This window comes from Eleutherodactylus coqui, chromosome 3 (genome assembly GCF_035609145.1).
Source record: "Eleutherodactylus coqui strain aEleCoq1 chromosome 3, aEleCoq1.hap1, whole genome shotgun sequence".
In the NCBI taxonomy this organism is placed as follows: domain Eukaryota; kingdom Metazoa; phylum Chordata; class Amphibia; order Anura; family Eleutherodactylidae; genus Eleutherodactylus; species Eleutherodactylus coqui.
Window position 1 is genome coordinate 85,593,425 of NC_089839.1, and position 17,878 is coordinate 85,611,302.

The following is a 17,878-nucleotide window of genomic DNA, read 5'->3' on the forward strand; positions in this document are numbered from 1 at the left end:
CATCGGAGTTCCCTTCTGCATATGTATATTACAGTATACAGATGAGAGGTCAGACATCGGAGTTCTCTTCTCCATATGTATATTACAGTATACAGAGGAGAGGTCAGACATCGGAGTTCTCTTCTACATGTGTATATTACAGTATACAGAGGAGAGGTCAGACATCGGAGTTCTCTGCTGTATAAGTATATTACAGTATACAGAGGAGAGGTCCGACATTGGGGTTCTCTTCTCCATATGTATATTACAGTATACAGAGAAGAGGTCAGACATCGGAGTTCTCTTCTCCATATGTATATTACAGTATACAGAGGAGAGGTCAGAAATCGGAGTTCTCTTCTCCAGATGTATATTACAGTATACAGAGGAGAGGTCAGACATCGGAGTTCTCTTCTACATATGTATATTACAGTATACAGGGGAGAGGTCAGACATCGGAGTTCTCTGCTGTATATGTATATTACAGTATACAGAGGAGAGGTCAGACATCGGAGTTCCCTTCTCCATATGTATATTACAGTATACAGAGGAGAGGTCAGACATCGGAGTTCTCTTCTCCATATATATATTACAGTATACAGAGGAGAGGTCAGACATCGGAGTTCTCTTCTGAATATGTATATTACAGTATACAGAGGAGAGGTCAGACATCGGAGTTCTCATCTACATATGTATATTACAGTATACAGAGGAGAGGTCAGACATCGGAGTTCTCTTCTCCATATGTATATTAGAGTATACAAAGGAGAGGTCAGACATCGGAGTTCTCTTCTCCATATGTATATTACAGTATACAGAGGAGAGGTCAGACATCGGAGTTCTCTTCTGAATATGTATATTACAGTATACAGAGGAGAGGTCAGACATCGGAGTTCTCTTGTCCATATGTATATTACAGTGTACAGAGGAGAGGTCAGACATCGGAGTTCTCTTCTGAATATGTATATTACAGTATACAGAGGAGAGGTCAGACATCGGAGTTCTCTTGTCCATATGTATATTACAGTATACAGAGGAGAGGTCAGACATCGGAGTTCTCTTCTCCATACGTATATTACAGAATACAGAGGAGAGGTCAGACATCGGAGTTCTCTTCTACATACGTACATTACAGTATACAGGGGAGAGGTCAGACATGGAGTTCTCTTCTGCATATGTATATTACAGTATACAGAGGAGAGGTCAGACATCGGAGTTCTCTTCTACATATGTACATTACAGTATACAGAGGAGAGGTCAGACATCAGAGTTCTCTTCTCCATACGTATATTACAGTATACAGAGGAGAGGTCAGACATCGGAGTTCTCATCTACATATGTATATTACAGTATACAGAGGAGAGGTCAGACATCGGAGTTCTCTTCTCCATATGTATATTATTGTATACAGAGGAGAGGTCAGACATCGGAGTTCTCTTCTTCATATGTATATTACAGAATACAGAGGAGAGGTCAGACATCGGAGTTCTCTTCTTCATATGTATATTACACTATACAGAGGAGAGGTCAGACATCAGAGTTCTCTGCTGTATATGTATATTACAATATACAGAGGAGAGGTCAGACATCAGAGTTCCCTTCTCCATATGTATATTACAGTATACAGAGGAGAGGTCAGAAATCGGAGTTCTCTTCTCCAGATGTATATTACAGTATACAGAGGAGAGGTCAGACATCGGAGTTCTCTTCTCCATATGTATATTACAGTATACAGGGGAGAGGTCAGACATCAGAGTTCTCTTCTTCATATGTATATTACAGTATACAGAGGAGAGGTCAGACATCGGAGTTCTCTTCTCCATATGTACATTACAGTATACAGAGGAGAGGTCAGACATCGGAGTTCTCTTCTTCATATGTATATTACAGTATACAGAGGAGAGGTCAGACATCGGAGGTGTCTTCTGTATTTGTATATTACAGTATACAGAGGAGAGGTCAGACATCAGAGTTCCCTTCTCCATATGTATATTACAGTATACAGAGGAGAGGTCAGACATCGGAGTTCTCTTCTCCATATATATATTACAGTATACAGAGGAGAGGTCAGACATCAGAGTTCCCTTCTCCATATGTATATTACACTATACAGAGGAGAGGTCAGACATCGGAGTTCTCTTCTCCATATATATATTACAGTATACAGAGGAGAGGTCAGACATCGGAGGTGTCTTCTGTATTTGTATATTACAGTATACAGAGGAGAGGTCAGACATCAGAGTTCCCTTCTCCATATGTATATTACAGTATACAGAGGAGAGGTCAGACATCGGAGTTCTCTTCTCCATATGTATATTACAGTATACAGAGGAGAGGTCAGACATGGAGTTCTCTTCCACATATGTATATTACAATATACAGAGGAGAGGTCAGACATCGGAGTTCTCTTCTCCATACGTATATTACAGTATACAGAGGAGAGGTCAGACATCGGAGTTCTCTTCTCCATATGTATATTACAGTATACAGAGGAGAGGTCAGACATGGAGTTCTCTTCCACATATGTATATTACAATATACAGAGGAGAGGTTGGATGTTGGTGGATTACTTGTGGAGAACTCAACACGCTTCCCCACCCATAATAAATAAGCTGGGGAATGTGTGGGTGGCAGGAAAACTGGTTTGGGAAGGGTTAATAAAGAAGGTAGACTATAATTCACTAAGAAGGGACAACTGTTGTATTTTAATAAGGTTTGTGAACTAAAACCCATTGAAATTGCAGATTGGGGTCTATCTAAAGTCAGAAAGAGTGACTCCACCTCAGTGCAAATTCTGCCAATCATGTATTACCCAGCTACTCGTTCATGTGAACGGGCTGATAGACCCGGGGGGTTAACAGTTAGAACCACTGCAAGCAAAGGCCAGCATTCTGTAACATTGGGATTTTGCCTATACCTTTGGGCCTGCATTTTAGTCCTCCTGGCTTGTCGCACAGATGAAACAGTTCTGTCTCTTCCAGCAGGTTCAAGTTCTGTGCTGATATGTACAGCATTTACAGAGATCTGTAAGGAAGGGATATATGTAAGTCCACACGGGGAAACCACTTTACATAACATATCTCTAAACAGATTCAATAGTAAGAGGATGAATGTTGACTACCTCCATACTATGCATGCAATAACGTTTGTGTGTCTCCAAGTATGATCAGAGGTTCACAGAGGAGCGGTAAGGGAGATAAAGTTAGAATATAATTCTAACCAAATCTAAATGTTGAGGTTACACATTACAGAAGCTATTACCTCATCTGCTGACTTACCGATTTGAAAGTACTACTGACAGCGTGAACACAAGTGGAGTTCTTGCTTTCTACTAGCAAGTCAAAAAGCACACCGAGCAACTTCTGCTGGACGGTCCCATCAAGAGCGGAAAAGAAAGCCTTCGTGATCTAAGAACGACAACAAGGGGATTATTGTCATAAGTAACACTCCTTCTATAGAATAACCAGAGACTCCAGCTATCACGGACCACGTGGCTTTCTTGAATAGTTGTCATTATCACCACTATTATTTGTAGCTGGATAGACGTTGTCCATAGCCACAACCAGATCACAGCTTTCATTTGTCATTTGGCTTTTTGCTAACAGTTTTTTTTTTGTGCTAAGTGCGCTTTAATCCATCAAAAAAAAAAATTAGAGAAGCGATATAATTGGTTTTCTATTGTAACACTTTAATTGCAACAGTTTTTATTTAATGCATGAAGCAGCCAAATGTTACTTCAAAAGGGAAGGTTGTATGAGCGCTCATGTGCAGCGGACTCATCTCTGCATTACAGCCACAGAAAGAACAGTGTGCGCTGAATGTAGAGAGGACCCATTGCAAGGAAGGAACAGAGAGGCAAGTCTGTAGATATGAACAATCACATTTTGCTCTACTGGCTAACACGGTACCAAACCTTTGTTTTCATTATAGAGAGGCAAGTAGCACACCCCCAGAATCAGCAGCCCTTGTCTTATGATTCCATAAACTTAATTTATGGTGCTAATAGGACATGACAAGTTGTCTTTAAAGTAACTAGATTAAATGAACCATTGCTGAGTTTTAACCCTTTCCAATCTAGTTTCGTATTTTGCCCCTTATTGATATTTTCCTGCATAGCTCCCATGTCGGGCGAGGTCCAGCAACTGTATGTATATACACACACTATATTAATTATATATATATATATTACACACACACACACACACACACATATATATTAAATATACTAATATTAACTAGTTTCATTAAAAAAAAAAACCTGCAGATAAAATCATCATGGCAGCTCATTATTATGGGTTTCTGCAACCACCCAAAAATAAATGAGGATCAGTGAGTGTGTAGGTGGCTCCGAAATTGGATTGGAAAGAGTAAACACAATCGCATACAAGTAACTGCCATTACATTTTTTTTCATAATTAAGACATTTTGATGATAGTTGGAAACGGCAGGAGCCGGTATGTCACAATTTGGGATCTAAAAAGAGATGTTATAGCACTTAAGATTCATTTCATGAATTCAAAAAGAGAAGAAAAGAAAGAAAACCGCATACTTGTCCAAGAGCAGACATCTGGAAGGAAGGCATCCCATCCGAGATGACCTGGGGAGTCTTAAGAGCTTGTATAAAGATGTCTAGACACTGAGGGTCCTTAGATAAGAGGCCAGCGGTATGCTCATTAAACTTGGCCAGCATGAGGTGAAGGAGCACAGCCTCCTCGGGGAGAACGTCGCTTACAGATTGGGTCACTTTCTCCAGGAGTCTTTTCAAGACTGGCAATAACTGAATCAGGAGATTCTGCAAGAGAGAAAAAGTGAAGCAATGGATTATTCCACAGGATTTGTTTTTCTTGACAATTAAAACTACATTTTGAGAAATACGCTTTCTAATCAGTTTTTATGTTCGGATTGTACTTTTTCTTGCATTGTATGGGGATTTCCATCAGGTCTTAGAAGCTGCAACAGCAGTGTCAGAGATATGCTATTCAAAGAGAAACCCGTTGGCCAATGTGAGCCTGCTATTGTGTAGTGTAGAGAAGATAATGCATAGGGAGGAGGAAAGGGACCTGTGCAGGCTCTGTGGCTTCAGCTTAAAGTATACCTCCAACTGTAAACAGCTTTCCATTAATCAAGAGTACAAGCAGGTAGAAGAATATATTACTAAGTATCTTACATTATAGGAAAAGGCCTTTCTCCACTTATCAGGCTCCTTTCCCTCTTCCCTGACTCCTCAAAGTCCTCTAACATAGCTCAATTTGAGCTTCATGATAAGCACTGATCAACAATATTGGCACATGTTTAAAGAGGACCAGTCATTCCTCAGATCAGCGAGGCCTGCTGCATAGCTTTACAGTCGCAACATAGCTGACCATCACACCTCTTCTTTCTTTTAGTCTCCCCCACCCAACCCCATTCTCCCACAACAACCTCCCATAGATGCGCCAACCAGAGCTTTGAACCTGTAACGTTTCCTCTGTTCACTGACAACGTGTAGAGGACACCGCCCACTTGACAAATTAAAAACTCCAGCAGGTGAATCTAATGGTGGTTGCTCCAAGAGAACAGAGGGGTATACAGAAAAAGAAGTGCAATAATCAGCGTGGTTGAGGCTACAAAACTACTTAAATCAGCCTTGCTAATCAGAGGACAACTAGATCCTCTTTAGAGGCCCTCTACATAGACCCATGCAGGCTATATGGGTTGGGGGGGGAATGATAACTAAATGCAATTGTTCGCTGTACACGTCTTACTGTCAGCAGCACACTCCCCGTTTACACAGGAAGATGGACTACCGTAAGATTTTTTTGTTCTTGCATTAAAGATGTAGTCAGCCAGTAAAACAGCATTTACTCGTTTGTCAGCTGACCACTGCCCCAGCAGTACGGCATAATAATCGGGAATGGGCGTTTGTAAAAACGCTGCTAGATCTGTTAAGCAGAAGGGTCTTTACTCTGAATGCATTGATAAAAATCTGTGCATAGAAATTAGATGTATTATCAGTTTCAATGAGGGATGAGGTTACAGTTGATTCCCATAAAAGTCTATGGAGAGTTGTGGAGGATGGAGGAGAAACAGCTGCAGGGAGATACGCAGACAAATCGAGACATTGCTGTTACTGTTCTAGCATTATGCCTCACCGCAGTGTTGGATTCACATCTAAATTGCTCAGTATTGCTGTATTATGTCCTTCATGCTGCTGCTATTGGTTGTGTGATCTAGAGGAGCAGGATCTACTCTACTTACTGTGTGTTTTGCATGGGACACATCATAGTAGCTAGTCTCTTGCTCCCTTCTTCCCTATAGACTTCTATGGGCTATAGGTGTAAGCTGATCTCTCAGCGTATGGATTGTCGTGTATAGATTTTATCAGTAAATTCAGAGCGATTAGTGCAGGAAAAAGGAGAGAAGTCTGATAATTGGAAAAAAATCAATTTTTTGGAAATAAAATTACATTTTTCTTAAATTTGCTTCTACAATCGATTTATGGAAAGTTGTTTTTAATTGGAGGTCAACTTTAATAAGTATAGGTGTTATCTTTCACTTTAAGATAAATGATGACCTTACCAACAGTGTAAACAGCATAAGCATATGTTTAAACTAAAAACTCGATCTAAGCAATAGATTACTACAAGAATACATACCTCGCCGTTTACGCTATGGAGCACCTTCAACAAAAGGTTACTGACATATGTTGGGCAGCTAGGGTTCTGTAGGAGGCTGAGAAGTTCCTTCAATGCGCTGAGCTTTTGTGAAGCCTTGGGGGATGTTTGTGCCTGTTCGAACATACTGCCTAATGCCTGCATAGTAATTGCAGAATTGCAATGGTTATATAGAAACAACATCTTGTTCTTTAGACATGTATGAAAAAAAAATGGCAAACACAATTGAAGTGCATACAACATCCCCATGACAAAGTCAAGAATACAGTCTATTAATTATATGACATACCTGGGCCACATAGTTTGGATCGGCAACGATCTCTTCGATTCTTTCACTCACTGTCTGTATGACTGGGTAAAGCAGCGATTTCTTCACTACATTAAGAGCACTTAAACAGACAATGGCTCCTCTGCGCACCTCTCTTATAGGATTAGCCAGGTTAATCACCAAAGACACAGCCACTGTAGGACAAAACCATGAAACCAGGCGAGGTCAAAAGTCATAAGAAAATTAACAAGTTTCTGCAAAGTGCCATTTCTAATTCCACAAGTGATACTTTGAAGGAGCGGTCTGGGTTGTAAATCTCATCTTCAAACATGCTACTAGGGACTTTATCAGAAAGCGGTCCATCGTTAAGGATTCCCTTCTATTGTCCTGTGAAGAAAGCAGCTATAAAGAAAACCCAATGTGTATCAGCATTAGGCCCAATGCACACAGGTGTATTTGCATTGCGGAATCCGGAGCCGGCTTCCGCCTCCGGATTTCGCAGCAAATATTGCCCATAGACATGCTATGGAAATTTGCTCCTGCATGTCCTATTCTAGCGCGGATTCCATGCGGAAGGGTTCCATTGAAGTCAATGGAAGCTGACACTGCGGACGGGCTGTGGAATCTGCGTCATCGCCTAGCTACGGCGCGGGATAATCTGTACTGCGTATGTGCCGTCCGGCCCGGCTGGCACATCAGCAGTACAGATCCGGACAGGTACACAAGGGTCTCTGGCCGAGCACAGGGTTGGATTCTCCGGTGGGATCCCACATGTAGAATCCGACCCGGCCGTGTACATTTGGCCTTACAATGTAGCGCTTTGCTTCTCCTTGAGGTGCAGTGGCAGGATAACAGAAGATTTTACCGCCAGGCTATGCCAAAGTTTATACAATGTGGTGGTATGACCCACTTCTCAAGATACTAAAAGTCAAGGAATATTAAAATGCACCTTACCTGGGGATGACATCAGTTCAAATTCTTTTTTTATTGGATCGAACGGTGATGTTAGTAAGGCCTGACCAATATAGAAGGCTCGTGTTTGCAACATGGCATTCACTGTGCATCCCAAGGGACTCGAGAGGTTGTAGCCATATGTCCAAAGAAGACAGAGGAAACTGAACAACTTGATCGGACCTTTTAAATGATCCTAATTTAGGAAAGAATAAAAAAAACGGTTATACTAGGTCCTATCCCCGCGTCCCCCTGTGGATAGGGAATAACTTGTAATTCTGGTACAACGCTTTCAATCTTAACATGTCACCTCTCCATTTATTGGACTATACAAGAATGCAGTTGAGCTGAAAATGAAAACGGGACAGCATGATGTAACTAGATACTGAGTGCCACATAGAAGAGGGGTATAACAAACTTACTGAAAATAAGAAGCCCAAGAGAGCTCGGCAGTTTTCAACGTGCGCCCCGTCACTGGCGCCAATGACAATCACATCAAACATGCCAACGAGGAGCTGCAGGTAGTTCTTGCTCAGGCTGTCCATGGCTACAGGATTCCACCAAGTTTCACCTAAACAAAAAAAAAAAATAATCAGGACATGACCAGCTTGTGATTACACACTGTAATATATACCAAAAGAGCGTACAGAGCAATTTATTAGCTGGTCTGCTGGATGGAGAATTTGGGTTTCTTTAGGCAAGTAATACTAACTAACATTGTATGAGTTACACTGCGACTAGTATAAAGTACTTACTATGCTTACAAATGGCACCTGTACAGAAGGCTTTAAAGAGAACCTGTCACGTCCCCACCATAAACTAAGTTTCGGTGCTGTTAGGGGCGGTGACAGAGAGCCGGGTGATGTATTTTTATACTCACCCGCTCCCACAATCTAGCAGTGTCCCCTCTGGAGTCGTCATGAAAATCTCACTCTTTTTAGAGCCCCGTGTGCGCACTCCCCTATACAAGAGAGCGCATGCACAAGATGCTGAAGAGAAGCAGATTTCCGTACGCAACACAATCTTCACTGGATCGCGGACGAATATTAAAAAAAATACCTCACCCGACTCCCAGTCACCACCTCTCTCAGTAGATAACTTAGTTTATTGTGCTGTGGGGATGTACCAGGTCACTGGGAACCACCGTCATACGACACAATGTCCCAACAAAGTTATAAGGTCTACACAAAAGTTTGTGATGCCAAAGTGAAAGACGAATTGCTTAGAACAGCAACAGCACCTATGAAGTAAGTGTTATATATAAGCCGACAGGGGGACAAGTAACGTAGGTCGTTCTCACCTTTAGGGAAAGATTCTGGACATTTCAGGTTGTTCATGAAGGTCTTCACCATAAGCATCAGCAGAATCGCCTCCACCATATCTACACTCTCTCCAGCGTTTAGCCTCACAATATACTTAGTCAGCACAATTTTGTAGAGCTGCTCCCCACTCGATTTGTCCAGCACCCACTTATCTGCCTTGGCCTGTATCACAATATTCATTACATCATTAAAGGTCCTGGTGTACATAACCAATGCATAAAAGTTACAGTATTGTCTTTTGTCAGCCATCCTGGGGTGCATGGGACGGAGTATGCAGCATCAGAATCCGCAATTAGATGTGCAGATTAAGGTGCGCAATTCCAGGACAGTGTATTCTGCAACAGCGGGGATAGATAAGAACAGCGAAGCACCGCTGTTAATCCCCTACATGCCACGATCTACGTAAATTACAGCACGCAAAAGGTTCACAGATGGAGTACGCTCCCTCAGCTATGGCATTGGACGCCGGGTTGCCATGGCAACAGGGCGCCAGATACTGGTGTCCCAGATTGCCATTGCCTATGATCGCTATTGTAAGCGATAAGGCATTGCAGGAGAGAAGTCCAGCAAAGCATTATCATAACGATCATAGCGGTTATGGTTCAAGTCCCCTACAGAAACATTAAAAAAAATGTAAAAATAAATAAAAATCGTGTGAAAAAAAGATCATGTTTTACTCTATTTGTATATATAAAAAAATATTTTAAACTACCACATATTTCGTCTCACTTTACACACTATTTATCTCGCACAGCAAAAACTAGAAAAAAAATAAATAAAAACGGAGGCAAAATGTTTATTTTGTTTGTTTTGCCTCCGAAAAAAAAAGCAAAAAACAGAAGTGATCAAAAGAGCCGTATGTACCCCAAAATCATACCAAAAAGGCTGGGTTCACACTGGGCGTATTCTCGCCGGAAATCCCGCGGTTTGGCCGCAGCAAAAACCGTGAGATTTCCGCCGGGAGAACTGCTGCGGAAAAACCCGCGGTGGCTTTGAAGCGGCCCGGCCGCTCGCTTTTCCGTTGCGGCCGGCGCTCCCATAGAGGAGAGTGCGGCCGCGACGAAAGTAAACAATAAATAGACATGCTGCATCTCCTGAAACCGCGGCTGCGGCCGCCGCGGTTGCAGCCGGACTTGCCGCAGCGGTTTAGCTGTCCCGTGTGGACGAGATTTCTGAGAAATCTCGTCCACATGGCTGGCTAATCCCGAGATTAGCGGCCGTGGGCGGATTTGCCGCGGCGAAATTCCATGCGGCAAAACCGCCGTGTGTGAACCCAGCCTAAAAACTACAGCTTGTCACGCAAAAAAACAAGCCCACATAGAACTTGATCCACGGAATTAAAAAAAAAAAAAGATTTTTTTTTTCCCCCATACTGTGCTCATGTATGCTGTATGATTATTGGTGTTAAAGAAACTGTAGTAGAATTGAAAAAAAAAAATTATTAAAACATATACCATAGGGGGAAAAAGGGACTTGTTATTTGTTCAGCGCCAACTTATTCCGCAGCACTTTCAGGTAATTTGTTTATTACCCCCACCAAACTGGCTGCTCATTTTACCGACCTCGTAAGGATGGAAGGCTGTGTCAATCGTGAGCAGTCTACCTGAACCAAGCGGGGATTGAACCTGCAACCTGCAGGTCGTGAGTGAAAGCTTGGGACTGCATTCTGCTGCCTTAACACTCTGTGCCACACTAAGGCCTCATGCCCACAGGGAAAATCAGGCCCGCTCCGGATTCTCCATGGAGAATCTGCAGCGGGTCCCTCCTGCCCCGCGGACATGAGCGCTTAAAATAGGAATTTAAAAGAATTAACTCACCCGCAGCTGTCCGGGAAGGTCTTATCTTCCTCACGGCCAGATCTTCTTTTTCGGCCGGCGGATGAACTCATCACGCCGGCGGCACGTCGCCGCAACGTTGCCGACGTGCCGCGCACATGCGCCGGGCACATCCGCCGAGCCGAAGCAAGAAAGATCCGGCCGTGAGGAAGAGAAGACCCTCCCGGCCCGCTGCGGGTGTGTTAATTCTTTTAAATTCCTATTTTAGGTCTCCCGCGGATCCAGACGGCTTCCATAGGCTTCAATAGAAGCCCGCGGGAGCCGTCCCCGCGGGAGACCCGCACGAAAACGGAGCATGGTCCAGATTTTTTCATGCTCCATTTTTTTTAAAATCCCTTTTATTGACCATCCGCGGGTATTTATCTACCCGCGGGTGGTGAATGCATCCCTATGGGATGCGGATCCGCGGGCGGGAGAAGAGTTAAAATCCGCTGCGGATTTTAATTCTTCTTTTGCCCGTGGACATGAGGCCTAAGGCTGGGTTCACACAGGGTGGATTTGCCGCGGAAACTCTGTCCGGGATTTCGCCGTGGCAAATCCGCCTGCGGCCGCTAATCCCGGGATTAGCCGGCAATGTGGACGAGATTTATAAGAAATCTCATCCACACGGGACAGCGAATCCACCGCAACAAAGCCGGCAGAAGCTGCCGCTGCGGCGTGGATTCGGCGGCCGCAGCATGTTCATTTTTTTCTTCTTCTGCTGCAGCCGCACTCTCCTCTATGGGAGCACCGGCCACAGCAGAAGAGCGAGTGGAAAGGCCACTTCAAAACCCACGGCTAAGTGACGCGGGTTTCGAAGCAGCTCTTTTCGCTGCGGCCAAACCGCGAGAGTTCCGCTGGGAATCTGGCATGTGAGTACCCAGCCAAAGCCTAAACATTATATACACGCAAAAATACTACCAATAAAAATTTGTTTGCCACACAAAAAACAAGCTGTGATCTCAATGGAAAAATATAAAAAAGTTATAGCTTTTGAAGTGTGGAATTGAAAATCCCCCAAAATGTTGCGGCCTTTAGGCCAAAATAAGCCATGCCCTTAAGGGGTTAATTTTGATTTAAAAGGCCCATTTACACGCAACGATCATCGCTCAAACTTCGTTAAAAATTTGTCATATGAGCGAATCGCTGTGTGTAAATGTTACTTTCATGGACTTTGTCTGAACAAGGTTTTTTAGGTGAACTTAAAAACCATTGTTCAGACCGCATGCTGTTTTCTCCACAGGAGCAGGAGATTACAATGTATTCTCACTGCAGCTGATGATAGAAAACAGAGAGCAGGCTGTTACTCCACAGGTGCTAGAGATTACATTGTTTTCTCTTAGCAGCCCCTGGCTGATCAATCAAGCTGATTGCAGAGCTCAGACCACCTGCTGAGTTCTGCAACAGCTCCAGGTGGCTCATTTGCACCCAAATGAAGCTGATCAAGTATTAATGGACATTAGTGCCCTTTAGTACTTTATGCAAAATGATCGCTAATCTTTCAATCATTTGAAAGATTATCTTTGTGTATAAATGGGGCTTAAGTTTCCTTCAGAATTGTCGGTAGTGTGGTTCCAAGTACCCGTCAGCACTGAGAGGATAACTTGCCTGTACTAGTTCCAGCGCACTCCTCAGTTTCTTGTCAAGCAGCTGAAAGATCTTCGTTGCAACCTGCAGCTCAGGGTCCTGGCAGCTCAAGCATCCTGCCACCAGGGCTTGGCTGAGAACATGAAAAGTCACCTTCTGTCTCACCAGGACCGTGTCCTTGTCAGCTACATGCAGAACATCTTCAACCTACAAAAGCAGAAAAGGAAGCAATACAATTAAACATCAAGCAACAGAATTTTTTTTTTTAAGTTATGCTTCTGACTTAATAAAGTACTTTTCCAGGACTTCACTGTTAATGACTTATCCATAGGATAGGTCATCAATAGTTATTGCCGGGGTCTGCCGCTTGGAATTCCTGCCAATCAGCTGAATGAAGGCTTCTACTCAGGCCTGTGACGTCATGTCCATTGGTTAACATAGCCTGAAAGCAGCTCAAGTGAACGCGACCAAGTTGCAAAACGAGGCACAGTTGTTATTTAATGTATAGCACTGTGCTGGATATGAACCGAAGTGCTCACCTAAGCACCGCTGTCACTTCAATCAGCTGATCAATGGGGATTCTGAGCAGCAGACCCCCACCAATCAACTACTGATTACCTGTCCAGAGGAGAAGTCCTGGAAAATTCCCTTAGGGGCTCTTTACCACAATCGTATATCAGCTGGCCGTTTTCATGGCCGGCTGATATACGCTGTGATCTGATGCATTGGATTCCAGTGCATCAGATCACATGGCTGTATTCCTGAGACGTAAAAGCGCCCGGCCAGCCCAATATAGCACTGGGCGTTTACACATTGGGCCCAAAAGTTTAGCAGCAAGGTGAGCTAAGGAGGAAAATACAGGTGAGCATGTGATGGGGAGGGAGGGAAAAGGGGCGATGGCATGGTAGTCACGGCATATGCGTCAGGATCCATGCCGTCTGAACGGGCGCACAAACATTTGATGTGTGCGTCCGTTCACCAGTTTTCTCTCTCCCAACGTAGCGTATATCGGCCGGCCGTGAAAACGGCGGCCGGTACATGCTCGTGGGAAAGAAGCCTCAGGGTGCATTCACACAATTGGCGGAAATGCTGCAGATTTTCTACAATGGTAAAATTCCTGCATCAAAATCCACCCCATGGTGCAGATTTTGACCCTGAATTTGCAACTTACACAGATGATTGCAGTCTGCAGAAAAACGTCCTCTCATCTAGGAATACCACGCACGCTGCCAGTCCCAAAGCCAAGCGTACACTGTCACTCTTCATCACTACTGAGTGCCGCCACTTCCACATCACCTGAGCAGCAGTGGCGGCACTCATTAGTGGCGTGGGGTAACAATGTACACTGGGCTTTGGGGCAATCTTAGGCGAGAGGATGCTTTTCTGCAGGCTGAAATCAACTGCATAAGCGCAGCCGATTCAGCATCAAAAGCTGCACCAATGGTACAGATTTTGACGTGGCAGTTGCTGTGGAAAATCTGTGGCATTTCCACCACATGTGAACACACCCTTAAAGTTTATTACAATTTTTCATATTTTTACAATGCCACCATATTCCGCAGCACTTTAAAGGTCCCAGCGAGTGGGGAAGAACACAAGTTGAGTCGGACGAGCCAAGGTGGCATGGATGAAAGCTTTATTACTCCCAATGATATGAATGTAGTAGCCAAACTTTTACTACTTTTAAAGTGAAGCTCCAGGCGTTACTTTTTATAGTGACTATATTGCTCGGAGTGCAGGAGACCGGTCTCATTGTAGCTCCAATTAACCACTATCCTTGCATTCAGCTGTTGAGTGGTGAATTAGCTTGATGAAGTTCCCAGTAAGTACCCCTGCAGATAATAATTGTACCAAGGTGTCTGGAGCAGTGAATGGAAATGGGACTTGCTTACTCACAAGCGAAGCCTCAGAAGAAGTCCTCAAAGTTTTGCAGCATATTGGTGCACTACTGCACAGGCTCCCATCCTTCCTTGGCCACAGCGTAGAAGCCATTTATGTAGAGTGCTATTCAGTGATTAGAGGATCACTACACAGAGACCTGGTTGTGGGGAGTGTGACTGTGCATGTATGTCGTCCTGGTCTCAACTCATTAAGTGGACTTCCACACTGCTATTGACTTTGAATAGGAAGTGGTGCTGTACTATGTAAGTAAATGTCACAACACTTCATTGATCATTTTTTATAAACGTAAATATTAGAGATGAGCGAACATGTCCGTTACGGACACATCCGCACCCGGACACCGGCTTTGCCGAACACTGCAGTGTTCGCGCGTAAAGGTCGGGGGGCGGGGAGATGCGCGGCGGCGCGGGCGGCAGTAGCGGGGAACAGGGGGGAGCCCTCTCTCTCTCCCTCTCCCCCCCACTCCCCGCCGCACCCCCCCGCGCTGCCACGGCGGCCCCCGAACTTTTTTCGCCCGAACACTGAAGTGTTCGCAAAGTTCGGTGTTCGGGCGAAAAAGGGGCGGGGCCGAACGTGTTCGCTCATCTCTAGTAAATATATATCTCACAGAACACAGACATTGTTGGAGTCATCCTAGCGTGTAGAATGGTTTACAACCTTGGAACACTACAAAAAGGAACTGACCATCGGATACTCTGTTATAGAACAAAAACACAAAGGGTGCACACCAAGACTGCGTCTTCAATTTATAAACTAGTATATGAACGGCAAAGTTGGATTTTAAAGGGGTTGTCTGGGTTCTAACATCTGGGGACAACCAGTTCTCCGTGCACATAACAAACCCGGATATACTCCCCTCACTCGCTCCACCCAGCTCGAGTGCCGTCTGGTTTTAGGGACATCACAGGCACTGCCGCACTCGACCGCTGAGCTCTGCTATTGGCTGCAGCCTGTGCCATCTCATTAGTCTGGCAGGACTTCAGTTGTACACACGGACTAGAGCAGGGGGCCGAGCACTGGAGCGGGACACAGCGAGAGCGGGAATAGGTGAGTATATAACTATTTGTTATAACTCAGACAACTCCTCTAATAAGGTGTCATACATGGAATAGCTGGTAGTGACAACATGGAGGAATGCCCTTGCCTGTGTGCGGTAGGTCACCAAATGATCTGACTATAAGCCACTGGATCCTTTTTTTTTTAGTACATATCAAGGGGAAAAAAATTGTACATTTTTTTATTATCTGTAGCGCAAATATAGTGTTTTCTCTACAGATAACGGAAAATAAAATTCCCAAAAAAGCGATGTCCGAGAAAAACTCACAACTTACCATCTTTAAAAACGTAGCCGGGTCCATGGCAGCCATATTGCCAGACAACAGCTCTGAAAACCTATAGTTTACCGCCACGGCACAATTTCCAGCCTTAGCCTTTTCTAAGCTCCCATTCAGTGCTATAAATAATGGAGATGAAATATGTGTTAATGCGAGGTTAGAGATACATCTCCTATAATGAAAACCATCTTCTAATACGGTATCCTTCCTTCATATGTACAATAAAGGGACTAAAGGGTTCTCTGAAGACTTTACAATGCTTTACAATAAAATGTATAGTTGTATAAAACACATTCAAAGATTGCCCAGAATACCTTCTGACCAGCCCTTTAGTAGTGGGTGCAGGTGACAAACACCACTTCTTCCCAGGTACACCGCCATGTTATTCTCGGCAGAGCCGACCACGTTGTTTGTGAAGACCATGTGCGGTATTACAGCCATTACCACCCTATTACACAACTCAGGGTGATCCTTGATTGAACTGTCTTGGACTAGAAGTTCCGTAGCTTTTTGAATAGCTTTGTACCTGGAAGAGAAAAAAAAAAAAAAGCCATGAGTGTTCCAAGAGGGTCCAAACACGAGAACTTATACTAGTTTCCAATGCCTTTATTAATCACTCAGCAAATAGGAAACCCTTTATGAGATAAAATGTGGGTTAATTTTGGCGTAGCTACACGGCCAAACATCATCCAAACCAAGGCAAGCCTAAGGTTCCGAGCCCATGAGTGCGAAGTGGTGCGGGTGATCTAATTCACTGTCCATTTGCATCACACCATTTTTAACACCCCCCCCCCCCCCCAAAAAAAAAAGGACTCAAGGAAACATGTTTTGGTTGTCAAATTAAAAATCAAAATTACAGGGGGTGGACAGAAATATGGAAACACCATACAAAATGCACAGTATTTTAATCATTAGCACTGAACTGCCCTTTTGACCCCTGCGTGGCTGTGAGCTTTCCCGCCAAATTTGTTTTTACTTCACCTCTTGCCCTGCTCTGGGTGGTTTTGGGAGCCAGCTGGTAATAGCAGCTGAGTAGCTCAAACCCCTGACCAATGGAACAGTGTTGCTTGGCCAGATGTTCACTTCTGCCCGACGGCATCGGTGTCATATTACCTCCACTTAAAATCCATCTCTACGTGTCTTATTGAAATAGGATTTATAATCCTATGTAATTTGAGAACATGCATTTTGTGTGGGGTTTCCATATTTTTGTCTACCCCCTGTAAAGAAAACATTCTTTACAGGGGGTAGAATATGAACTAAAGGTTGACAGTATTTACAATGGACTACTCAGTCACAACATCTACGCTAGTGGGACTGACCGCAGCGTTTATGCGCTCTATGTTCTGACTACCCATGACTGCCAGTAGGGGGTGCATAGGGGACTTACGGGTCAGGAGGGAGTGTCATGTCTCCTTAAGGAGAGCACCCAAAAATTGTGTGGAGAAACCTAGAGGGAGAGTGAGTTGGGGGATGGTCTAGACTTTCCCCAAGGAGAGCACCCAAAAGTGGTGTGGGGACACCTAAAAGGCAAGTAAGGAGACTTATAAGGCCATGCTAGCTCATCTGGGTAATTTATGCAAATAAGGGAGATGGGAAGTGTTTTTCCATCGTCCTTATCTGCATAGGGACCTTACTGCATACCGTTATACATTGACTTTAAGGCTAGAGCTATGTGGTGATATGTCATGCGACATGAAGATGGCAATGTCACTTTTCGATTTTGCATTCAGTGATCATCTCTCCGGTCGCATCACAACATGGTACCTCTCGCAAATGTGGCATGACCGTAGTAAGCAATCCACACCTGATGGATTTTCAACTTTTCTACCATAGACAACAACGTAAAGTAAGTGCAACTGCGACAACATGACTGCAGCTGTAAAACAGTCGCATGAAGGCAAGTCACAGAAAAGCGCCTACATTTTTTGGCCATGTGACTTAACTAAGACTTCACCTTGCACTACGCTGCAACACTGGTTGTACAGTATCAAGTCTCTAAGTTGCATCACCAAAAAATTTGTGCGGCTTGACAAGTAAAATAACAACCGAATCGCAGACAGGTCGT

General features: G+C 44.0%; 1 protein-coding gene across 1 annotated transcript in view; it reads right to left on the bottom strand.

Moving 5' to 3' along the window:
- The window catches only part of HEATR1 (HEAT repeat containing 1), a 67,579-nt gene that overhangs the window by 29,657 nt on the left and 20,044 nt on the right, over positions 1–17,878 (bottom strand). Inside the window, exons 15-25 of the mRNA XM_066595822.1 lie at positions 16,125–16,336; positions 15,808–15,929; positions 12,596–12,781; positions 9,152–9,335; positions 8,274–8,422; positions 7,855–8,047; positions 6,922–7,094; positions 6,615–6,770; positions 4,529–4,771; positions 3,258–3,386; positions 2,897–3,003 (exon numbers count right to left, since the gene is read on the bottom strand). Of these exons, the coding sequence (XP_066451919.1) occupies positions 2,897–3,003; positions 3,258–3,386; positions 4,529–4,771; positions 6,615–6,770; positions 6,922–7,094; positions 7,855–8,047; positions 8,274–8,422; positions 9,152–9,335; positions 12,596–12,781; positions 15,808–15,929; positions 16,125–16,336 (1,854 nt within the window). The remainder of the gene's footprint in view (positions 1–2,896; positions 3,004–3,257; positions 3,387–4,528; positions 4,772–6,614; positions 6,771–6,921; positions 7,095–7,854; positions 8,048–8,273; positions 8,423–9,151; positions 9,336–12,595; positions 12,782–15,807; positions 15,930–16,124; positions 16,337–17,878) is intronic.